General features: G+C 36.5%; 1 protein-coding gene across 1 annotated transcript in view; it reads left to right on the top strand.

Annotated features, from left to right (window-relative positions):
• LOC112051977 (vesicular glutamate transporter 1) overlaps positions 1-24828 on the top strand; it is a 58049-nt gene extending 33221 nt beyond the window's left edge. The window contains exons 2-11 of the mRNA XM_024090851.2: positions 11437-11626; positions 15125-15243; positions 15864-15978; positions 16179-16353; positions 16936-17036; positions 17908-18064; positions 18979-19151; positions 20060-20163; positions 21142-21262; positions 21952-24828. Of these exons, the coding sequence (XP_023946619.2) occupies positions 11437-11626; positions 15125-15243; positions 15864-15978; positions 16179-16353; positions 16936-17036; positions 17908-18064; positions 18979-19151; positions 20060-20163; positions 21142-21262; positions 21952-22158 (1462 nt within the window). The 3' untranslated portion in view covers positions 22159-24828. The remainder of the gene's footprint in view (positions 1-11436; positions 11627-15124; positions 15244-15863; positions 15979-16178; positions 16354-16935; positions 17037-17907; positions 18065-18978; positions 19152-20059; positions 20164-21141; positions 21263-21951) is intronic.

Below are 24828 nucleotides of genomic sequence, written 5' to 3'. Positions count from 1 at the left end.
TACATTAGTAGACGCTTATGAATTCTATCAACAAACACCAGACCATTGTCCTTTGTATGCTTGTATCATTTTGAATGTGTACCCATCTAGATTCTTTTTTTAAATGCCATCGAGCGTAATAACCTATCTACTACCATTTTACGGTAAATAAGAACATTAACGGAATAAAAGTGGATGTAACTAGTGAGCGGTGACCAAAATTGAGATCAAGGTTTGAGCACTGAGAGAGGATGAATTGAAGGAGAATAACAAAAGACCATCGGCTGATAATGATGATGATGATGAACAAAAGGGATCTATCTGGAGTTTGAATGGAAATGTTAGAAAACAAGAACAAAGCGAACGTTCCTAGACCAAATCCAGGACATTCTCAAAAATGGCTATGCCAAAACCGATGAACTTGTATGAAAGGATTGATGAGAATACAAGAATCAAAGGGAATAATAGAATTCCAAATAATTCATTAGGGTATGCAAGTAGCAAGTGAAAGGACTCTGTATACCCCTATGGCCTACAGGAACGAGGCGTGACATATTTGTATGTATGTATGAAAGATGAATTAAGATCTGAATGATTTGATGTAATGATAATAACATTGCCTTTGCCTCTAATTACTCAACACAAAGAAAGGAGAAGGTCTTATTTACTTAACAGATATCATAGTCGTTTTCGCTTAAAATTGTACTTCAACTCCATTTGTATTACAAGAAGGGTACCCGAAGAACCGGGATAAGAAAATTATTGCATCTTTGACGTTAGTAATTTTTAAATGTATTTTGGTGTGTTTTGGTAGTAAAAAAAAAATAATTTTCATACCAATGTTTGTAACATGTATATTGTATGCGATACAAGTAGGTATTTAAATTCCTACGATATATTGAAACTATAAAATTTTAATTGTTACAAGTTGTATCTCATATTTGCATTTAAATTAATGACTGAGGATAATACAAATTACAATATGAATCTTTACATTTACAGCTCGTGCTGATTAAATTCACACCTGGCTCGAATGATGTTTGTACCTACTGTATTTGTCTGGATGTGTTTGCTGGCCAGGTGTCAAATTAATACGCACGAGTTATACGAGCGGTCGCATTGAAATTGATTTTATCGCATACCATTATGAAATGATGAAATTTTTCACCCATTGGGGGTTCCATCCAGTGGTCAAACAGATTTTCAAAAAAACTTTATAAACAGTTACGCCTCGTATTTAAACGTTAATCTAATATTCTTTATGAATATAAGTAAGGACTATAGTCCACAACTTTAGGCTTTTTACACAACAATATCACTCCTACAAAAGGTTCTTTTAGGCGACACTTTTCGTTTCGATTCACATACATTTTATTTTTAATAATAAGTTTTACGGCTCTGGGTTCTAGCCCTTTTGAGCCCGGATTCACATACAATTAATTAATTATCTTGGACTAATTATAGAAGAACCTACCTCGCAAGACGTTACCTCTCTGTCAATCAATCAACGATCTAACGCGTGTATACTTATATCGTATCGATGTTTCATTGTTGTAATCGTTTTCGTCGACTGAAAAAACTCCCTAATCATTCCGGTTTGTGTAGTAAGTAGTTCAATGGCATGAAAAATGGTCAACAACTTCTAATTCACTAAAAGATGACGTGACGTTCGATTTCAGTTTCACCTGATGGTAAGCGATGATGCAATCTAAGATTTTTTTTTTTTATTGTTTACAAGTTAGCCCTTGACTACAATCTCACCTGATGGTAAGTGATGATGTAGTCTTAGATGGAAGCGGGCTAACTTGTAAGGAGGAGGATGAAAATCCACACCCCTTTCGGTTACGGCATCGTACCGGAACGCTAAATCGCTCGGCGGTACGTCTTTGCCGGTAGGGTGGTAACTAGCCACGGCCGAAGCCTTCCACCAGCCAGACCTAGTCCAATTAAGAAAACCTCAATCAGCCCAGTCGGGAATCCAACCCAGGACCTCCTTCTTGTAAATCCACCGCGCATACCATTGCGCCACGGAGGTCATCAAAAACATAATTATAATAAATAATAAAAATAGATACTATTCTTCTAACGAACGAACAAACAGCAAAACATCGATTCATTAATTTAATATTCTGTGTACAGATTATATTATTCTTGTTAAATATTTTATTATTTATTTTTGTTAAATATTATCGATGACTGAGTTTACCTCGTACCCTTCAAAAAACGACAGACAATTTTGTTGCTGCATTTGGGTGCGATCCATTTCCATTTCTAATTCGTCTATGTTAAATATATAGACTTTGCACAAAAACAATACAAACGACATAAAAAGAACCCAAGCAGACATGAGTCACAAACCATTATGAAAAATAAAGATATTGAGTTTTATGGGTATTAAATGTGCATTTATAAAATTAAATTATAACTTTAATTATTTTATAAATGTCGTATTTTCATATCAAAAGAAGAAAGAAGTTGTAATTAAAACGATGATTTCTTTTATTTTAATGTGAATTTAACCTTTCATTTATTGCAGAATTACCATATACTATGATAATTTTTTTGATTTTGTATTAATAAGTGAAAGAAGATTTGACATTTGACAGTTCACACTTCACAGCACAGAACACTACTTTATTTGCTGTCTATGACTAATACTCCTACTTATATATCAGTATTCGTTAATGATTCGTTAACTAAATCCAGTCTGTCGTGCGTATTTTCTTCCCTTGTAATTTTTGTTATTTCGTTTTGTTCTCGTTTCGTTGTTATTGTTAATTATAGTGTATTTGTTGTTTGTTTACTGTTTTTACCCGACTGCAAGAAGGGTTATGTTTTCGCGCGTATCTTGTATGTATGTATGTAATATTCTTTATTACCTCATATCTTCCAAACCGTTGAACGGATTTACGTAATTCAGATAACGTTAGATTTGTTTTAATAACCCAAGTGTTCTTAGATAGGTGAAATTAGAAAAAAAAAAACCAACAAGACGACTGTGAGACGCTATAGAATCGGGGTGAAGTTTTTTTTTTTGTGAATATTGCAACATGCGAATCAAATTCAAGGGATTTTTGTGAGAATTTCAAAATAGTATATCATGGCCATGTTAAAAAAACTATAATTAGGAAAACGTTATTTATTAATTCTAATATTAATTAAGTCTATACATAATACGCGAGGCGGACGACTATAAGGTGCGAGGTTTATGAAGTGTAGTTATAAAACACCTAAAATAGACTAAAAGAAATATATTGATTATAAAAATCGGACAAGTGCGAGTCGGATTCGGCCACCAAGGGTTGCGTAGATTTTTTGAATATTTACTTAATTTCGGTTGGACTTAGGTATACATTATCGTACTTTGTAACAAACGTAACCAATAAATCCGAAATTCACCATCTATCGTAACTAAAAAGTGTGAAATAAATTAATTAATTAAACAAATATAAAAACCCGGCATAAATGATATAAAAATTGATCAAACTAAAGTCGGGACCTCATAAAAAATGTAGACGAAAATCATTCTATTCAATATAATAGGTCCCGACTGTTTTCTAATTGTTTTCTACACTTCTGGACTGAGCTTTTTTTCTTTTCAGTTTTTTTATCATTTATGCAGTCGGGTTTTTTATCAGTTTAATTAATTAATTTTATTTAGTTTAGTACGAAAATTAGTGAACCGGAGCCTGGTACTAGCCGGAGCAGTTATTCCGCGTTGCTATTGTTTCCGTCACCAAAAAAGAAACGTACGAATCAATCACCCTTATCGTCCTCCGAGAAAACCGTTTTGATTAATGTATTTAAATATGTCGAGGAAACCTTATGCTTGCTTCTACATAATAAAGAAACAAAACTATATGAGTTCTTTATTGCCTAAATAATCTACTTTTGAATGCCAAGAAAACTAAATGTATTGAGTTTTCATTGCCAAATGTTAAAAAATTAGATAAGTCTATAATGATCGATGGTGAAACACTGGAAATGGAGAGTTCCACAGTTTTCCTGGGAGTGACCTTGGATTGTAAACTTCAGTGGGGTGCTCATATAGAAAAACTGTCTGGTAAACTTAGCTCAGCGGCATTTGCCGTGAGAAAAATAAGACAGTTTACTGATGTTGATACAGCTAGGCTTGTTTATTTTGCGTACTTTCACAGCGTAATGTCTTACGGTATTTTATTGTGGGGCAAGGCTGCCGATATACAATCTATATTTGTTCTTCAAAAAAGAGCAATTCGAGCAATATATCAATTAAAATCACGCGAGTCCCTTCGTCAAAAGTTTAAAGAAATAGGTATACTAACAGTAGCCTGTCAATATATATATAACAGTATAGTATATGTAAGACAAAATATTAATTTGTACAAACGAAAAGGAGATTTAAACCCACGTCTTACTAGACACGGGCATAAGTTAGTTATTTCTGCATATCGTCTCCAAAGAGTTAAAAAATCTTTTGTAGGTTTGGGTGTACTCTTCTATAATAAGATCCCCAAGACTGTGATGGACCTGCCAATGCATAGCTTTAAGCAATGTGTTAAAAAACATCTACTTAGTCGAGGGTACTACAACATTGATGAGTTCCTTAATGATAAAGATGCTTGGAGGTCGTTGGATCAGCTTCCACCTTCACACAGAAAGTAAAACTATAAAAAATGTAAACAGTAATTGTTATTAATTGTAAATTATAATACTGTATGACTTTTTCAAAAGAGCAACTGTTGAGTTTCTTGCCGGTATCTTCTCAGCAGAACCTGCCTTCCGAACCGGTGGTAGAATCTTTACAAATAGTCAACTGACGTGTCAAAAGTGCTTGTAAACTGAGCCTACTTGAAATAAATGATTTTTGATTTGATTTGATTTGATACGGAACCCTTAATATAAGTGAAGCATTATCTGTTTGATAAATAACAGAATATATTATATAGGAATATAGAATTAAAAAAATATTTGTTTATCACAGGAAGTTTTATTTCATGATAATATTCGTAAATAATGATAAAATGTTGAGCACCCCTGAGTCAGCTGTTTTTGTTTGTTTACATAGTTTAAAATACCTACTCAATTTGACTATAGAGATACAGTTTCATTTAATATGCCACCCTCTTTGAGTTTTTATTTTGACTATAGTAGACTCTATCTCTATGTACCAAAATTTATCAAAATTGCTTTAGGGTTTTAAACGTGAAAATTGTATCGAAAGACAGATTTACTCACGCATTTAAATATTAGTTATGATTATTAGGGCTATAAATATGTTATATATATATATATATATACAGGAAGAAAATTTTTTTAGTGCGGATATTTTTATATTTTGTACATAAACAAAATTTAATGATCACGTATTTTTTCTTTTTTTTTTTAACTCAAAAATAACAAAACTATCGTTAGCTAAAGTTATTTACTTTTGAACAGAATTTTAGGGTCACCCTATTGTGCGTTTATTTTATTTTCGTTTGATACCTAAAGGACGTCACCAGATCACTTTTAAGCTGAATATATCTTGTTTAGTAATAATATGTACATTATTTTGTTATTTTAGAGACATAAATTAAAAAAAAAATTACATAAAATGTATCGAACTGTTTGTAGATTTATATTCTATTAATGATACAGAACCACGAAAAAAAATATCCGCACTAAAGACCGAATCACCCTGTATACAACATTGATGAGTTCCTTAATGATAAAGATGCTTGGAGGTCGTTGGATCAGCTTCCACCTTCACACAGAAAGTAAAACTATAAAAAATGTAAACAGTAATTGTTTAATACTGTATGACTTTTTCAAAAGAGCAACTGTTGATTTTCTTGCCGGTATCTTCTCAGCAGAACCTGCCTTCCGAACCGGTGGTAGAATCTTTACAAATAGTCAACTGACGTGTCAAAAGTGCTTGTAAACTGAGCCTACTTGAAATAAATGATTTTTGATTTTTGATTTTGATTTTGATATATATTATTTGTTTACTTACAGGACAAAGTCTTATAATAATTATTACAAGTGAACATAACTTTTATTGCAGTATACTCAGCTCAGCTCAGTTAATAACTTTGTAAAATTATTATTAGCAAAGACTACATTAATTAAAACTTATGTATGCAAGAGTAGGTATGCACGATCCAAAACACGAGTCAATGACTTGTAGATATTTGAAGCGGCAGTACCTATTTTTTTTTAAGTATGTGGGTCTCACTGGCTGAAACCAGAATACCTTTTGACGGCCTCCGTGGCGCAGTGGTATACGCGGTGGATTTACAATACGGAGGTCATGGGTTCGATCCCCAGCTGGGCAGATTGAGATTTTCTTAATTGGTCCAGGTCCGGCTGGTGGGAGGCTTCGGCCGAGAGCTAGTAGCCACCCTATCGGCAAGGACGTACCGCCCAGCGATTTAGCGTTCCGGTACAATATCGTGTAGAAACCGAAAGGAGTGTGGATTTTCATCCTCCTTCTAACAAGTTAGCCCGCTTCCATCTTAGACTGCATCATCACTTACCATCAGGTGAGATTGTAGTCAAAGGCTAAGTTGTCAAGAATAAAAAAAAATACCCATTAAAACCCTGCGGAGCCACGTACGTTATATTTGGAAACTCATCACTAACCTCTATAATACATTATCTTCTTTAACATACTCATACCATCTCTTCATTGGCCTTCCTATCTTGTTGTGTACTTACCTACTTCCAGTTCCACTTGCAGTTTTAACACTCTTCTTGTAATGTGACTTATATCCCTCCGCATTTCGCCCATAGCATGACAACCTGTTACCCCTCAACTTTACTATCATTGGCGCCACTTTCAGACTTCCTCTTGTATCATTAAATTATCCACTTATAATTTATAGTAATTCGGTTGACTGCTGAGAACGAGTCTCCTCAGAATGAGACTGTCCCCTTGTATACTCAATCCTTATTATCCGACTGTGTGTATTATATTGACGTGACAACGTCTTATAAATTGGTTTGCCGGGTGACACTTCAAGAAACTGCGTTACGCTCCGCTCACGTTATGCGCTCACAATGAGAGCGAGTGAATAAAATTTTGTTAATATGAAATTCAGTGCGAGATTCTTTGTATAAATTAATGTTTTAAATATAATTCTTTGTATAAATAAATGTTTTAAATTGTTACTATTATTTCATCCTTCTTCCTACTATACGAATGAATATTCACATTAAAATTATTTTACCACTCAAAGTCGTTGTCACGTAAAACTTTCGCCCGTATACCGACTTTATAGGCAACCAATTTTTTTTTTATTATCCATTCTTGTCACACATCAACCGAATGTCTTACACTGCTATAGTATAATAGTGAACGTAACGGTAAGAGGTCGAATTACCTACTCCCTCATTTCATCCCTTGCTATCAAGAGTTTCTACAATTTAATTAAGTTCGGAATTGGCATGTTTCTCATGTACATCTCAATCAACACTGTACCGAATGGATTGTATTACTGATGTATTTGGTGGCATATGCCGTGATTAAATTAGTGATCCTCGTCGAATGCACGCCGCACACTGAAATGACATTTGCAATTGAACTGTATTGGACTTATAGCACAGAATACATATACATACAGGTATAGATAAGTTATTACGTCCACTGTTTAAGTTGACCAACACGTCGGTCAGTACGTTGGCCAATACGAATGGTTGTATATAATGTTGTGCGTGTGTATCGTAATAACCACAATATTCGCCACAATGTTGGCCAACTTGAAGAGCGCATTGGCCATCTTACTGGCCAATACATTGATCAAACGTAAAAAGGAGGCATTAGCTCACGGCTTGTAGCTATACAAATACATAAAGCTACACTTTGTATTTGTATAGCTACAATATATAAATATAACAGCAGATAGTATTTCAACATACTCGTATAAACATTAATCTATTAGAAATTTAAAAAAGATGTACCGATATTATTCACGTGTATTATTATAATTTTATTTTAGTTCTATATTTCTTACTTTTAATAGGACGATAGCAGAAGCCCCACGGTTTCACAGGCGTAGTATTGGAAAAACTAGAGCCCATGTTACTCGGTGAATCTGCAGCTTTCCAATGATGAAAGAATTTATATAATCGCTCGAATAGTTATGGATTTAAATCGTAACAAACAAATGAAAAATGAAATATTAACTCTTTATAATCAACCTAAGAAGCTCACGAATCTCAACCAAACAAGTCATGTACTGAGTACAATAGAAAATTGATTAAAATCTGCTACAGAACCAATTTTATTTGATCCAGACTCCAATTTATTACATTATTTGCAACCAAATGGAATGCCACATATAAAAATTATGAGAGCGTAGCGCGAAACATAGCCATGACATTTTAAGCTATTATATTACTTCAGTTATAAGGAATTTAAGTTTTATTGCAAAGAAATAAAGTGCAAGTTAGTTTAATTAATTTATTGGGTTTCAATCAACTTGCGCATTGGCCTTATTTTCACTGATTTTCTCTTAGTTGTAATAACACGTATATCGTGTTATATCTAGTGTTAAAATCTTATAATTAGTTAAAATTAATGTGGGGTTCTTTTTTTTATTTTTTTAACGTTTTCAGTAAATAAAATATTGATATTACAAAGACTTACACATTATCAACATAATGGAAACTTATGTAACATCTGAAAGCGTTAAAATGTCTAACTTTTTACTAGAAAGGTTTGTTGATTGTTCAAGTTTTTTAGTTTCTTTCTTTTGATTATGTTAAAGAGACGCATTCTGACTCTATGTATTGACGTAGGTTGTTGGTGGTTGGTATGTTCCTTTGTAACGCTTAAACTATTTATTTATTAAACTTAAACTATTTATTAAACCCCCCACAAGTTGGTGATGTCACATCCGTGCACGAAGAGCAAGTTAAGCCGTCAATCCCGGTCATTATCATTAATATCTGTTAGTGGTCGTTAACCCACCAAGTCCCACTGGAGCATCATCAGTAGTGGGTGTAAGCTCCATATACCCTGTTCTAAAAGGAAGGAGACAAGGCCACATAGTGGACGATTAAAATAGGTTGTTGAAATTGAATATACCTACCAAGTTAGTTAAATGCAGATACTTGAAAAGCAAATCCTACGAGGAAAAATAAATCGCTCAGTAACTTGATGCGTCGTGGAGTCTATAAATTACCGTCCGCAGGGATAACTAAAACTGTCAGCGATGCCGAAAATCCGCTCTAGATGCACAATGTAGGTGCTGCCACGGTTTGACAATCATGCAGTTCGAATTCTAACCGTACCATCTGGATAATTAATTATGGCCAAGTTGTCTAAGTATCAGTCTATTTGCTTGACAGTCTAAGGAGGGTTTTGTTTTGCGAGCGTACTATTTTGTACAAAAATAAATCGCGCAGTAACTTGATGCGTCTTTTTTTTCTGAATGTGTAAGTGCCGTAGGCTCTTTAATGGGATCTCAGCGGCGTCACCGGAGGTTTTGGGTGAGCTTAGAAGCCACGTTTGATGAGGCCGAAGGCAGTTAATGCTTCGTGGAGGCGACAAATTACTGTCTGCAGAATAACTACCCGATTGCAAACAAAAGTTTTTTTATTTTTTAAAATCGGTTACAACTATCATGATGTGATCCTAAAAGAGTCTCCACTCAGCATTTTGCTGTATCCATGAGGATACCGCACTTAACTTCCGTGGAGCCAAATTTTTCCCAAATTAAAAAAGTGTAGTTTTTCTAGTATAACCACCATTTGGGTGGTTCATCATCCTGTTTTTACTCGTTTACTGAAAGAGCAATATGTTTTTGAACACATGTGTGTCCCTACTCGTTCTTTGGCTTGTTCTACGCTTAAACGTTTAACGGATATATACAGTTGAGATGTCATTCGATTGGTCTCACTTGTGGTTTGAGCGTACTTAAAATTATGACTTTTTAATTAATTTAACTTTTACATGTTAATGATTAAATTAAATGAACCATTTACAGGAGTATAAATACGTTGCTCAACTGTAGATTTGCTAAGTTGTGATAGATACTAGGAAGTTAATTTTAATGTGGTTTCTTATTACGTATGTAGGTCGCATAACCTTTTTTGGTGGGTCATGGAAAGCTTTGCTGTGTAACTTTTGTGATACAGGGGAATACCTTTTGTGAATCCCCAATAAAAAAAGTAATAAAAGCTGTTTCGCTAGCGTGAAATCGGAAGGGTTCTTTTATTTAAAAGTTACGTTAATCCATATTAAAATGCGGGCCTTGAATGAAAGCGATCGAAATTAGGTATATATTTATAACATACTAGTGGGTACCCGCGACTTCGTCTGCGTGGACACCCTTGACTTCTTCTGAAATCTTAAAAGATAGACTTTATAGTAGGAGAGCGCGGGATGCTAAATTTGCAGTTACTAAAGCGTTATGAGAATCGATTAGATTTGGTAGACTAGATGATATAAAGAATAAATGGTTATATACTTTTTCGCTTTCAACCGCACTCGATAACAGAAATATAAGGGTTTTATTTTGCAACTTTGGAAAATGCACACATTTTAGCTATCAACTCACCTACTATAACTTAATCTGACGTGCTGGCTGAGTATTTCTTACTATTATATATGTCTATCTTTTAAGATTTAATAGAAAGTCTGCGATACCTTGATAGACATATCAAGAGTATCACAGACTTTCTATTAAACTTTTAAACAATTTCAAGTGCGTTTAACTGTTTAGGTACGCAGCGCACACAACAGAAGAAGGTTTCCAATTTTTTGCCACATTATTCATTCATACTTCGTTCGTATTGGTCGTAGACCAACGGCCTATGTGGCGAAGTGGTATGCGCGGTGGATTTACAAAACTGAAGTCCTGGGTTCGATCCTCGGCTGGGCCGATGGAGATTTCCTAAATTAGTCCAGGTCTGGCTGGTGGGAGGTCGGCCGTGGCTAGTTACCATCCTACCAGCAAAGACGTACCGCCAAGCGATTTAGAGTTCCAGTACGATGTCGTGTAGAAGCCGAAAGGGGTGTGGATTTTCATCCTCTTCCTAACAAGTTAGCCGTTTCCATCTTAGACTGCATCAACTTACTATCAGGTGAGATTAAAGTCAAGTCTAACTTGTAAAGAATAAAAAAAGACCCATGCAGCCTCAATTGTTAGGCTATCCAACTCTGAAAGAATTTTCCAATTCGAACCAGTAGTTCCTCAAAGGAATTTGGGATTGTATACTAACCAGACGCTTACGCAAAAAGTAAAACTAATTAATTACGCAAAAAGTAAAACTAATTAGTAATTGTAATTTTATCAACAATTGTAAATTATAATATTGTATGATTTTTTTAAAAAGAGCAACTTATGAGTTTTTTGCCGGTTTCTTCTCAGCAGAACCTTACGAACCAAACACAAATAGTCAACTGACGTGTCAAAAGTGCTTGTAAAGTGAGCCTACTTACTTGAAATAAATGATTTTTGATTTTGATTTTTTGATTTTTGATTGTTGCAGGGAAAGAGTAAACGAAGTCAGGAGTAGCAGCACAACATGGCGGTTCTGGGAGAAGCGGCGGCTGGTGGTGTCATTGCTGGCGTTCTTTGGCTTCTTCAATGTATACGCGCTCAGGGTCAACCTGTCGGTGGCCGTGGTCGCCATGACGGAGCCTGTAGAGGTCGAGCTGGACAATGGGACTATTATTTACGTACGTATCTAATAAGTAATCTATACACTTAATATTATAAAGCTGAAGGGTTTGTATGTTTGCTTGAACGCGCCAATCTCAGGAACTAGTGGAAAAAATATTTCAGTGTTAGATAGCCCATTTATTCAGAAAGGCTATAAGCTACATATTATCACGCTAAGACGAAGACTAGAGAATTAAAAAAATTCTCAGGTATGCAGGTTTCCTTACGATGTTTTTCCTTCACCACGTGATATTTAATTTCTAATTCAAACTGAAAAGTTGAAGGTGCATGTCCCAGACTAAATTCGAACCTACAGCCTCCGGAATCGGAGGCAGAGGTCATATCCACTGGGCTATTACGGGCTTTAAATCTTATGTGCCTGTAATTACACTGTATTTATACATTACAGTTAGCGTGATAGTGGTGTTAATATTAGCCTTTGTAAGTTGTAACTCTTTTAACTTACTTTTTTTTATTCCTTACAAGTTAGCCCTTGATTGCAATCTCACCTGATGGTAAGTGACGATGCAATCTTAGATGGAAGCGGGTTAATTTGATAGGAGGAGGATGAAAGTCCACACCCCTTTCAGTTTCTACACGACATGGTATCGGAACGCTAAATCGCTTGGCGGTACGTCGTTGTCGGTAGGGCCAACTAGCCACGGCCAAAGCCTCCCACCAGCCAAAACTATCAGGTTTTAAAGATGTGAATGAGTCCGGAACCATTTAACGTACTTTCCGAGGCAAAGAAGTGTGACACCACCAACTTCCCAACTATTACAACATCAATTTATATTAACTGTAGCATTTAAATGGCAAAAAATATCCACTTAAGAATTCTGAGGATGCCTTTCTTGTTTTTATACAGTATCTGCGGACGCTAAAAAACCTTCCAAGACATCTTTAACGTAGGTCATGAAACAAGGAACAAAAAATGCCAGGGGGGAAAACATAGATACTTCGCAAGATAAGACCGACTTAATATATTCAACCAAACCAATATGTTAAAATGCGATAAACAGAAATGATATTAAAGGCGCTTTTACACGTTAGGATGCGAGGCGAAATTTGTTTATAGGCAACCGAACTGGAGTAGTTCGTCCAGTGATTAGCCTATATGGGTTGAGAACATTTTAGGTTTAAGTCTTAAGGTAATAGCTCATTGGAGCCACTCAGCACCGCCTTGCTTCGAGCTGTTAATATTCGTAGAATGAATTGCTATGGATATACTCGCTACGTCAAATGTTGAGTTTATTTCCGGCTATTCATAGCAGATCATGCCTTCCGAACCAGTGGTAGAGTCACTACGAACGGACAGACCTGACGTTTTAAAAGTGATTGTAAAGAAATAAAATAAATAAATTATTAATCAACTCCGGAGCGCCTGCGCGCGGTCGGCTAGTGGACCACTCGGTTCGCACGCTTATATTAGTCGCGATGTGCTTGAAATAATGCAGATAACGACCGACAGATATGAAAGTGGTTTATAAAGTTAGACATAACGATAGACTCATGTAGTCACATAGAGAATGAAATAGAGAGTGTAAATCTGGTGACGATTCCTGATAAACTACTAATTTACTAACTTACTATGTAATGTCTACTCGTTGAATACACGATGTTTACTGGTTAACAACAATGCGACGTAGACCACTAGACTTGCACTTGTTGTCACGCAGCATTCACCTGTGGACAGCGTGTCGAGTGTCTACGAGTAGCCACCCAGCGAAATAGTAGTGCTAACAGCTTATCAGGTGTCGAGTCGGTCTAATAAGTTCTGACCCTTATAATATACAACTATGGCTTGCATCGCGTTTTATGTGCGCATGACCTAACTTTTATATGATCCATCGTAATAAATGAAAATGAGCGTAACGTAATACGCCTATAAATACTTACAGTAAAGCCAGCGTTGTATGAAATCTCACGCATAACATTATCCGGGATTAACTTTACGAACCGAACAGCTTTTATCGCGATCCAATAAAAAGCGTACGAACGAATTAGCATTTATTCAGAAAAAAACGCGACTAGTGCGATTTGAACCCGCGTGAAGAGGGTTCCGTAATGTATTTTAGTACGTTCAATATTTTAGTGATTTAAAATATTACTTTTAACTTTCATTCATGCGCCCAAAAGTGCTCTCATATTCAGATTTCGTCAATGCACGTCACATCTCTGCATTTTGGTCACAGGAATTACTATTCATATGTACATATCAATTTTCAACTTAATCTGTCTAGTAGATTTGGAGAAAATTTACTGTGCCGGACGGACAAGATACACGAGTGATCCTATAAGGATGCCGTTTTTTTTATTTGGACGTACGGAACCCTAATAAGTAAGGGTATACACAGCATTTTTTAAATAAGGATATCATTCGCTTGTTTGAATAAATAGGTCATTCTATTTACATTACGAAAATGAAATAATTTTGTCTTTTTATAAACTACTAGCTCATTATCTTTAATTAGAATTTTAGTTGGTTTCATAGATAATTTTCAGTTTTAAAAACGCCGTTCTTGAATGGATATTTTTATTTCAATTTCAATATCAAAGGAAATTTATCTTTTAGCGTTCTTTCACTACAGAACTTGAAATGTGTTGCCAATTTATTTCTATTTTAGGGGATGGTTCCTATGCTGATTTACAACCATCAAATTTAAATTCATTTAAATATTATGTACCTACGTACTAATATTATAAAGAGGTAAAGTTTGTAATGTCGTAGGGGGTAATCTCGGGTTCTGCTGAAACGATTTTGAAAATTGTTTTAACAATATAAAGGCCACGTTAAATGATCGTACTATCAGATATTAATAATAATGACACGATCGAAACTCACGAGCGACGGGGTGCTGTCACATCCCCATATTTCCCAATTACAGACTGCGAATTAAAAAAAAACTGAATATTTCAATTCTTGACCTAAGACTATCTACTCGTATCTTTATGCCTAATTAACAAATAGGCTACTTTTTCATCCGGAAAAATCCATAGTTCCCGCGGATTTTGTGAAAATCAGAATTTCACATGAGCAGAGTCACGAGCGACCGTTAGTTTCACATCTATACTAATATAATAAAGCTGAAGAGTTTGTTTGTTTGTTTGTTTGATAGAACGCGCTCTGGAACTACTGGTCCGATTTGAAAAATTCTTTCAGTGTTAGATAGCCCATTTATCGAGGAAGGCTATAGGCTATATATTATTCCTACGGGAACGGGAACCACGCGGGTGAAACCGCGCGACGTCAGCTAGTGTAAAAATAAACCTATGTATTGACGCATCTACCTTTGTATTTTATATTTGAATAAACAAATAATGTTAATTTTGGATCGTGCCGCGTTGCAAGAACCAGCTCATGACTAAGGGCCCCGTGTGAATTCGAAACTAGTCGGGCATACTCCAACGTTGTGTATCACGTGAGTGTTTCATAATTAATTGATTACGATAGTTTAAATTCTATAAAACAAATTGATGACTTTGACTTTCAAAATTCAATTAAATATTTCCAGGTGCCAGAATTCGACTGGTCATCCACGACAAAGGGGTGGGTGCTGAGCTCCTTCTTCTACGGGTACCTCGTGACTCAGTTACCGGGCGGGTGGCTGGCTGCTAAAATAGGAGGTAACAGGTTCGTTCCTTCTTGAAGAATAATTACAATATGGTTACTGAACTTGAGCTATTCGATTTACAAAAAATCACTAAATGCCAATGGTCCTAGTACAGAGTCAGATCTCCTTCTTTATAGAAAAGGGTATGTGATCCTACCACGTTGTTACAGTCTGAATTAGTAAGCTCAAGGTGATAGATATGAGCATATAACGCTCAGTATACTTACTAATGATACTATCAGAAATTTTAAAAATAATGATGGCTGGCGTGCTCTTTAGAGCGCGGGGGTAAAGTAGAAGTCAAAATTCATTTTGAAATCAAATGAATTTTGACTTCGATTTTATCCCAGCGCTTTTCTTAGTGTATAAGCACTTTTGAAATGTTAAAACAACATCGCTGATTTCCCCAACACGAGAATGTTACTGAAAAGATGACGCCTGAAATTGGGCCCACTTTACATCGATACAGAAATGAAAAAAATGCTTTTATAGCTTGGAAAATTCATTCGTAACACTCCCGAAGGAACGCGCGGGTCGGGAGAGGGGCACCGATGCCCCGCGAAAAAAGTCCCCTCTGCATACCTCTGCATTAGACCAATGATATTATAGTAATGTAATATACGTCACATTATGTCAACAGAATGTTCGGGATAGGCCTCGGCGCTACATCGCTACTGACTCTATTCACCCCGCCGCTGGCTCACATCAGCACGGGACTCCTGATCGCTGTTAGAGTCGTAGAAGGACTTTTTGAGGTACGTAGGTACCTAATTTTCGGATACTTGATTCTGATGTATGCTTCCTAATTTTGTTAGCTCACTTGCTCTTACACTTTTATCGTTCTCTTCGATCTTTTGTAACTAGTTTTATCGAAGCGAGGCGGTTTGTTTTACTGCTTTTACCATCCTAAAGTTTCCAATTAGTTCTTAATTAAATGAATGTTGGAATGTTACAGGGTGTAACGTATCCCTGCATACACGCGGTGTGGTCCCGCTGGGCGCCGAGCAATGAGCGAGCCCGCCTCGCCACGTTCGCGTTCAGCGGCAGCTACGTCGGCACCGTGGTGTCCATGCCCGTGTGCTCGCTGCTGGCGCACTACACCGGCTGGCCGGGGATATTCTATGTGTTCGGTGAGTTGTGAACTTGTGAAGGACTGAACTCGCCACGTTCGCGTTCAGCGGCAGCTACGTCGGCACCGTGGTGTCCATGCCCGTGTGCTCGCTGCTGGCGCACTACACCGGCTGGCCGGGGATATTCTATGTGTTCGGTGAGTTGTGAACTTGTGAAGGACTGAACTCGCCACGTTCGCGTTCAGCGGCAGCTACGTCGGCACCGTGGTGTCCATGCCCGTGTGCTCGCTGCTGGCGCACTACACCGGCTGGCCGGGGATATTCTATGTGTTCGGTGAGTTGTGAACTTGTGAAGGACTGAACTCGCCAGGTTCGCGTTCAGCGGCAACTACGTAGCTAGTAAACGACGATGAATATCTTAGCATTCCATGGGTTCGTCATGAGGGTGCGGAGTCCACTGTACGGCAGAGAGCAAAAAGCCTCACAGACCCCGGGACTTGTGTTTCAGGTATAAGGTTATGGAGTGCCTTTATAACATGCTAACCGTCGCTGCTCGTATACCCGTACTAATATAAAATTTGATGCAGTTACATTGTAAAAGATGAATGGCTTACTCATTTTAGTTTCATTTTTCTTTTCCAGGAATTGTCGGGTTAGTTTGGACTACAATATGGTGGTTGGTAGTCAAGGAGTCACCGGAGAAAGATCCCCACATTACTGCAGCTGAATTGAAATATATACAGGTACGTATACACTTCATATAATTTTATGAATATGGCTGCCCCTATGGAAATATAAATAATTACTGCATAACAATGACAAGCAATTGTTAACCTTATTATATTATACGTAAGGTTAATTGTAACAATCTGATAGCGTTCGTTGTTGTGTCAAAAAAGACGAGGGTAGACTACACGACTGAAGTAAATCTTCTTTAAAAAATAACAAAGCGCCTTAAGTCTAAGGCAACTAACAAATAACTGCATCGCACTTGAAGTTTTAAAAAAAGGATTGTTTCAAAGTTCTCTAAAAACGCCATCTGTTGGTAGTTTAAAATAACAATTATTATTTCACTATGCCTGTAGATGGGAGCACGCATTGTCCGATTACAATTTTCGTAACGTAACCAACTTACGTACCCTTTAGTCAACTTTGACTTGGAGGTCATTTTCTTAGTTCCCTTTTCCCTAATATTAACTAATATTATAAAGAGGTAAAGTTTGTAGTATTGTAAGGGGTAATATTTGAATCTACTGGACCGATTTATAAAATTCTTTTACCACTAAAAAGCCATGTCATTTGTGAATTTTATAGTGAAACCACGTGGCGTCGACTTCTAATACTAGCCAACGCACCACGGTTTAACCCGCGTAGTTCTCGTTCTTGTGACAATGTGGAGATAAATATACACTCACAATTATTAATGTATCTTTCTAGAGGCAAAAGAATTTCCAAAATCGGTTCTGTAGATTCAGAGATTACCCTCTTTGCACCACAAAATAATATTGCTTTACCTTACCTCATTGTAATATTAGTATTGTAAGGATAGAGGCTTGGCTTTATGGGTCAAAAAAATGGGATGACGCTGATGATGATGTTATATCAATGTTGCAGGAGTCTCGAGGGGCGATAGCGGTGGACGGGTCGCAGATTCGACACCCGTGGCGCGCCATGCTGACGTCAGGGCCTGTGTGGGCGATCGTCATGGCGCACTTCAGCGAGAACTGGGGCTTCTACACCCTGCTCACCTTCCTGCCAACATTTATGCAAGGTCTCTGAGAATATCTAATGATTTTGTTATATATTATCGCCATGCGATTTAGCGTCCCGGTACAATGTGGTGTAAAAACCGAAAGGGGTGTGGATTTAAAGAGATGGTAATATATTATGCTAAACATTAAATCACTACATATTATTTTTTAAATTAAATTTTAACTGTTAGTCCTGTGGTAAGCTTGTGTGGTTTTCTGGTTTCGGGGCTTAGATTGGGCCTAGTAATGTAAAACTTTTCTTTCTTCCAAGTAATTGTTATTATTGAGAACTTCTCAGCCCGGAATTATGAAGTTGGTGGTGTTGTTCTCATTAGAATGTTATATATAATATTCTAATGAGAACAACTGGTACAAAAAGGATAAAATGATTTCCACTAGGGATGGAACACCACCAACTTCATAATTCCGGGCTGAGAAGTTCTCAATTATAAGAATTACTTGGAAAAACTTTACATTATTAAGCCCAATGTAAGCCTCGAACCCAGGAAACATTACATAACCACATTCGTTGCACAACTCAGACTAATAACATAAGGACTAGCATCGCACCCAAATTCACGAACAATATTGTCTGTCATTTTGTGAGGAAAACAAGCTTAGATTTAATTGTGTCCGTCGGCACGATTACAATGAAACGTCGACTCTATAGACAGTTTTTATAATCGCATAAGATCATTGATCATATGCTATGACAGTAAACAAGTAATTTCTAGCGAGGCAGGTCCTAATGTAATTAGTCTGAATTGCACAGTCAAACATTATTCACCCTAACCTAGCTGACTAACAAAACAGCTGCCAATAAAAATTGATTAATTTTATTACTATAAATTCTGTCTTTTAAACTTACTTTTATTTCTTCCTTTTATCCAATGATAATAAAATTGTGTTTAACATAAATTGCATAATTTTCTAGATGTGTTCAAGTTCCAAACGTCAGCAACCGGTTTGCTGTCCGCTGTGCCATACTTGGCAATGGCCGTGGTTCTCCAAGTGTCGGGTCACATGGCCGATTGGATGCTACACATGCAGCTGATGTCACGAACTAACATACGGAAACTGTTCAACTGCGGCGCTTTCCTCGCCCAGGTGAGCTTGATTGATCATACTTGGCCATAATCGTAATGACGCTTGGCAAGAATCACATGAGTAATTAATAGCTACAAAGTGAAATTAATGTCACGCAATAATTTAGAGCCGTCATAGCCCAATGGATATGACCTCTGCCTCCGATTCAGTTGTATGCATTTTAAGAAATTAAATATCACGTGTCTCAAACGGTGAAAGAAAACATCGTGAGAAAACCTGCACGTCAGAGAATTTTCTTAATTCTCTGCGTGTGTGAAGTCCGCATTAGGCCAGCGTGGTGGACTGTTGGCCTAACCCCTCTCATCCTGAGAGGAGACTCGAGATCAGCAGTGAGCCGAATATGGGTTGATAACGATGATGATGAATAATTTGCGGAAGTTGTTCAACTGCGGCGTTTTCCTCACCGAAGTGAGCTTGGCTAAAATCATAATCAAAAATCATTTATTTTAAGTAAGCTTAGTGTACAGGCATTATTGAAACGTCAAGTTATTTTATTTGTAAAGACTACCACCGGATCGAAGAGCCGGTTGTGCTGAAAAGAGCTGGCAAGAAACCCAACAGTTGCTTGGCTATAATTGCATGTCCCACTTGGCTACTTAGCCAGGTAAGCGCCGCAGGCTATCTGACATAATGTATATCTACATTGCTTATAGCTTGCAGTTCTTTCCTGGCTCAGGTGAGATTTATTGTTACTTACTTGATTTGTTGATTGATTGAATGTACTTGGCTTGCGTAAGTTGTACAACTGTGGCGATTTCATGGCCTATATATAACTAGTTGAAGAAAGATAGAAGCGAATCGAAGATATTGACATTTTTTGCTGACCCCAACTATGTGGGATAAGGAAAACGAGATTAGACAAGTTATTATTATTATCCTATTAAAGCTAACAAATTGTGTAATTCCAGACAATCTTCATGATAGCGGCTGCGTACTCGACGTCTATCGTTGGTTGTGTCGTTTGCCTCACCATAGCGGTTGGACTCGGAGGATTCGCTTGGTCTGGATTTAGGTAATCATCACTTAACCTATTTTATTGGAATACTAAGGACTTCGTTCGCGTGAATATCAGTTTATCACAAATCCCGCTGGAACCATGGATTTTTCCGGGATAAAAACTCCTCTATTTTCTAGAGAAAGTCTCAATGAAAGTTCAGCCGTTCCGGTGATCAGAGAAACAGACAAAAATTATAAAAGCATTTGTTTGTAATTTATAAATATGTACAAGTACTTGAGAACGCACAGTAATTTTGAAACCAATTAACTTTAATTATATTAAAGTATTGATTACAAAAAGATAGTGTACAGTGGACAAAAAAAATATGCTCTTTATGTTTACAATACTGGACGCCCGTGACTCTGTTCGCTTAAAATTCTGCTTTTGACCATTCTCGAGGTAATCATGGATTATCAGAATCAAAAGTAGCCTATTTATTAATGTAAGTTGTATTCTATCTTGTTCCAAAATTTCGGCCAAATCGGATTAATAATAATAGTTTAGTAGTAGTAGTATTGTAAAGGAGTAACACACACTAACAAACACACATACACTAAGCTTGAAGTAAGCCAGCTGTCGTCGTCTTAAACCGAAATCTCACATAATCTACCCAATGTATATGTTATTTAAAAAAAAAACAAAGAACAATTCAAGGAGTTCGATTATTTTAAATCATCTTGTATTTTCAAAAACTTACCTATTACCTTTAAGGTAAAAGGTACGGCTTATACTAAATCTAAGTTTAATGACTTCATACTTACTAAACATAATTAAACAGGATCTTTGATTTTTTTCACAAATTAAAAAGTTATTTTCGCTAGCGCTTGAATTGACCTTGAGGTCATTTCTAATAATGTTAAAGGATTTCTTGTATTGGACTAATGAATGTCGGGGCGGCTTACAGACGGTGACACTAGCACGGTGTATAATTGCATTTGAATCTTTAAGTTCGTCAAGATTGTTAAAAAAAAATATGTTTTCTCTTTATTCCAGCGTGAACCACCTGGATATAGCTTCGCCACACGCCAGTGTCCTGATGGGCCTGTCGAACACCATCGCAACGCTGCCCGGGATCATAAGTCCGCCTCTTGCGGGCTTCATAGTCACTGACAAGGTATCATCATATAGTCTAAGATCCGGCTTTCAAAATATATACCCCTCATCTGTTATATAGTACTGTAAAATAAATGATAGATAATGTTCAAAAAGGTTGCCAGGTTAAATTGCGGCCAAACACATTTTTCATACAAAATCTAGGGAAACATGAAATAGATCGAAGTTAACTTAATACAGTTAAGTTAAGCCTAAAACAAGCTTACATTTGACATATTTGACGACTAAATAACTGATGACGGTATATAAATAACCTTACTTAACTGTTTATATTTGGCAACTAATTGGCGGCAAAGTGAATTATTGTTATAATATTATTTTTATAAAAAAAAACGAGTTTGCACGACTACACGACTAAAGTAAATTTTCTTTAAAAAACATAATAAAAGTTTCCGACAGATTTATAACCTCCGTTTTTAAAGTTGGTTTAAAAAAAATAACGCGCCATCTATGAGCCTAAGTCATAATTGCTTTGCACTAGGTTTTGAAGTCTACAAAAAGGGATTGTTTCAATGTTCTCTAAGAACGCCATCTACCGGTATTTTAAAATAACAAACACTTTCACTATGCCTGTAGATAGCAGCACGCATCGTCCGATTATAAAACGTAACGCGCTCACCAAGTTCAAGCTCAAGTCAAGCGTAAAGAAGTTTTACTTCAACAATTCACAGTTTTTTTTTTAATTTCCAGACAGCAGAGCAATGGCGTCTCGTGTTCTTCATATCTAGCGCCATCTATCTGCTGGGCGCGATAGTGTACGGCATATTCTGTTCCGCGGAGAGACAGCCATGGGTGGTGGAGGTGGACTGCGACGCCAGCTTCGACACAGACGCCGCCTCCGTCACCACTGCACGAGGATACGACAACAAGGCCATGGACAATAGCTCCGAGATGTAGATGTTTATTTTAAAATACCAGACATCAATGGCGAGCTTTGACTATTTAGACTATGGACCTGTTTCGCACCCGAAATCACCAACAAAAAAGTCTGTCATTTTTGAGGGGGACGAGGTAAACTCACACATCGAAAATGTTTAACACCATTAAATATATTCAGTGTCCATACACTACACACAACTATAAATTTGTCTCGTATACACACACGTGTAATTTTTACACAGAGTAACAAACACATTGCTTAGACTATCCACAGAATTTATACATAGAATATTCGATTACTTGATTGTTTTTTGTTGTTCCGTCAAAAGAATCGATTCTTTTTAGAAATTGTTTTTTGTTACAAATTTGATAAAATTAAGATAGAAATATTTACAAATGAAATGTTACTTCATCTTTTATTAAATTACAAGTTTTTGGCCTTTTTAATGCCATTCAACTACAGAAACCGGCATTTTTAGGGAGCTCTTTACACGACGAAAACGATTACAACAATGAAACATCGATTTTATATCAACAGTTTTTATTAACGCGTTAGATCATTGATTTTTGATCTTTGCCAGAGGGGTGACGGTTAGCGAGGCAGGTCCTGTTATTAATGGTCGAAGATGACGTGTAGTATTCAACGCCATCTATTGGCTAAGTGTGATAGTATACGGCCTAAACTGTTCCGCGGAAAGCAGTCCAGCAGGCTAATTCACTAACTTTGACGTATGTTAGTTGACATTTGAAATTCTATGTAACAAATGTCATTAGGTAAATGACAATTCTCAGTTGATTTGATGTTTATTTTAATAGGTCGTTAATTAAGACCAAATTAGTGAATAGCACTCAAATAAGACAACAAGACCATGGGCAGGAGCTCAGAGATGTAAGAGTATTTATGGTTTATTTTTTTTAAATGTTTGCTACAGCTTTGGGTTCTAGCTCTTTTAGGCGTGTCTATAGTCTGTGATGATCACTCAATTTGTCATTGTAACCAGACTTAAAAACCTTTTTAGTAGTTATTATTTTCTTCAAGATTTTACATTAATATGAGTTTTTATCAAATAACAGCGAATTTATTTGTCGTTTTGACGTATACTATAAGATGCCATTATTTGTTTAATTTTTTATGGTATAGACGTACATTGTACATACTCGTATACCTGGCACAAAATGGACCATCTCCGTTCAAAATGTAAACTCTTAAGTAATAATTGTATTTATTTAGTTATTAAAATATTATTTCTACTCTAAGATTATTGTAATATTGGAAGTGCAGATCTGTATTGTTATATTCATAAAAAAATATTTAGTATGGATTGTTGAAGACTAGCGAACACCTGCGGCTTCGTCCGCGAAAAAACCATTGTAAGCTTTCATCCCCTTTTGGTACCTTTAAGGGCATCAAATGCAGTGATTATTTATTTCCATATTAGTTAGTGTTACATCCATCTGTTTGTTACCTTTTCACGGCTAAACCGCTGAACCGATTTTGATGAACTTTGGTATAGTTGGATGCAATCTCCAAGACGTCTTCTAAAATTCACTATCCTCGGGTGTTATAGGCTATATTTTACCCCCGTATTCCTACGGGAACAGGCACTACGATGAAACTGCGCGGCGTCTGCTAATGGTACATATTATTGAATATTCCCTTTAAAAAAAATCCAAATTGGCTCACCCGTTTCTGAGATCTCGAAATACTATATTAACATATTATATTATTAAAATACTTACATATTATCAATATACTTATATGCGGTTTAGCTCTGGATGTATTATTCAGTGGCGTGCAATTCATAGATGCTAAAATGCACTGCCTACCTTGGGAGCTTAATTTGTATGTATTATGCATACCCTCATCATCATCATAATATCAGCCGATGGACGTCCACTGCAGGACATAGGCCTTTTGTATGCATACTCTAGTTAATATTATTATGCACGCCACTGGTAGTAGTGAGGTGTGGACATAAGCATTTGACAGACGCGTTGGTGTGTAAAACTGAAGGAGCGTCAGCAATCCAAAAACATTACAGTTCGTGCAGATAACCTTGAGAACTGGCTCAAATGATGTTTGTACCGTGTTTTTTTGGTTATGCTTGGTAGCCAGGTTTCAAGTTAATGCGCACGAGTTATACTAAATGAACATCCATCTGTGAGTGGTTGCTACACAACGGTTTTTTAACAGTTTTCCATGTCATACGTCACCCTTTGTACTCTAATAGTTATTTATATTTTATGCCCCCTGTCATGTAACGAGGGCCATTGTAGTACCATTCATCGGGCCATCGGGCCGCATTGCAAGAAACAGCTCATGACTAAGGGCCCCGTATGGGTTCTAAACTATTCGTGTATACTCTGAAGTTGTATCACATGAGTCTCAATAATGAACAATACCAAACGACCTGTACGAATGAAAATCTTTGTGATAACGTTTGAGATTTTATATTGAGTACATTACGTAATGGGAGTATAAAGATAATTTAACAAAACTTTTCTGTTGTGTTGACCTTTCTTTATGTTACCCATATATTCAAGACAACCCCCCTCCCTAGGATATAACTATACCTATCGTATAGATATAATGTTTTATATATTTAGTTAAGTAAAGATATATTATATTGCTGTTTTGTGTATATTTTGTAAGTAATTGCTGTGATCAATAAATTCTTATAAAAGTAA

This window comes from Bicyclus anynana, chromosome 7 (genome assembly GCF_947172395.1).
Source record: "Bicyclus anynana chromosome 7, ilBicAnyn1.1, whole genome shotgun sequence".
NCBI classification, from domain to species: domain Eukaryota; kingdom Metazoa; phylum Arthropoda; class Insecta; order Lepidoptera; family Nymphalidae; genus Bicyclus; species Bicyclus anynana.
The sequence above is the reverse complement of the archived record's forward strand: the minus strand, read 5'-3'. Positions and strand labels throughout refer to the sequence as shown.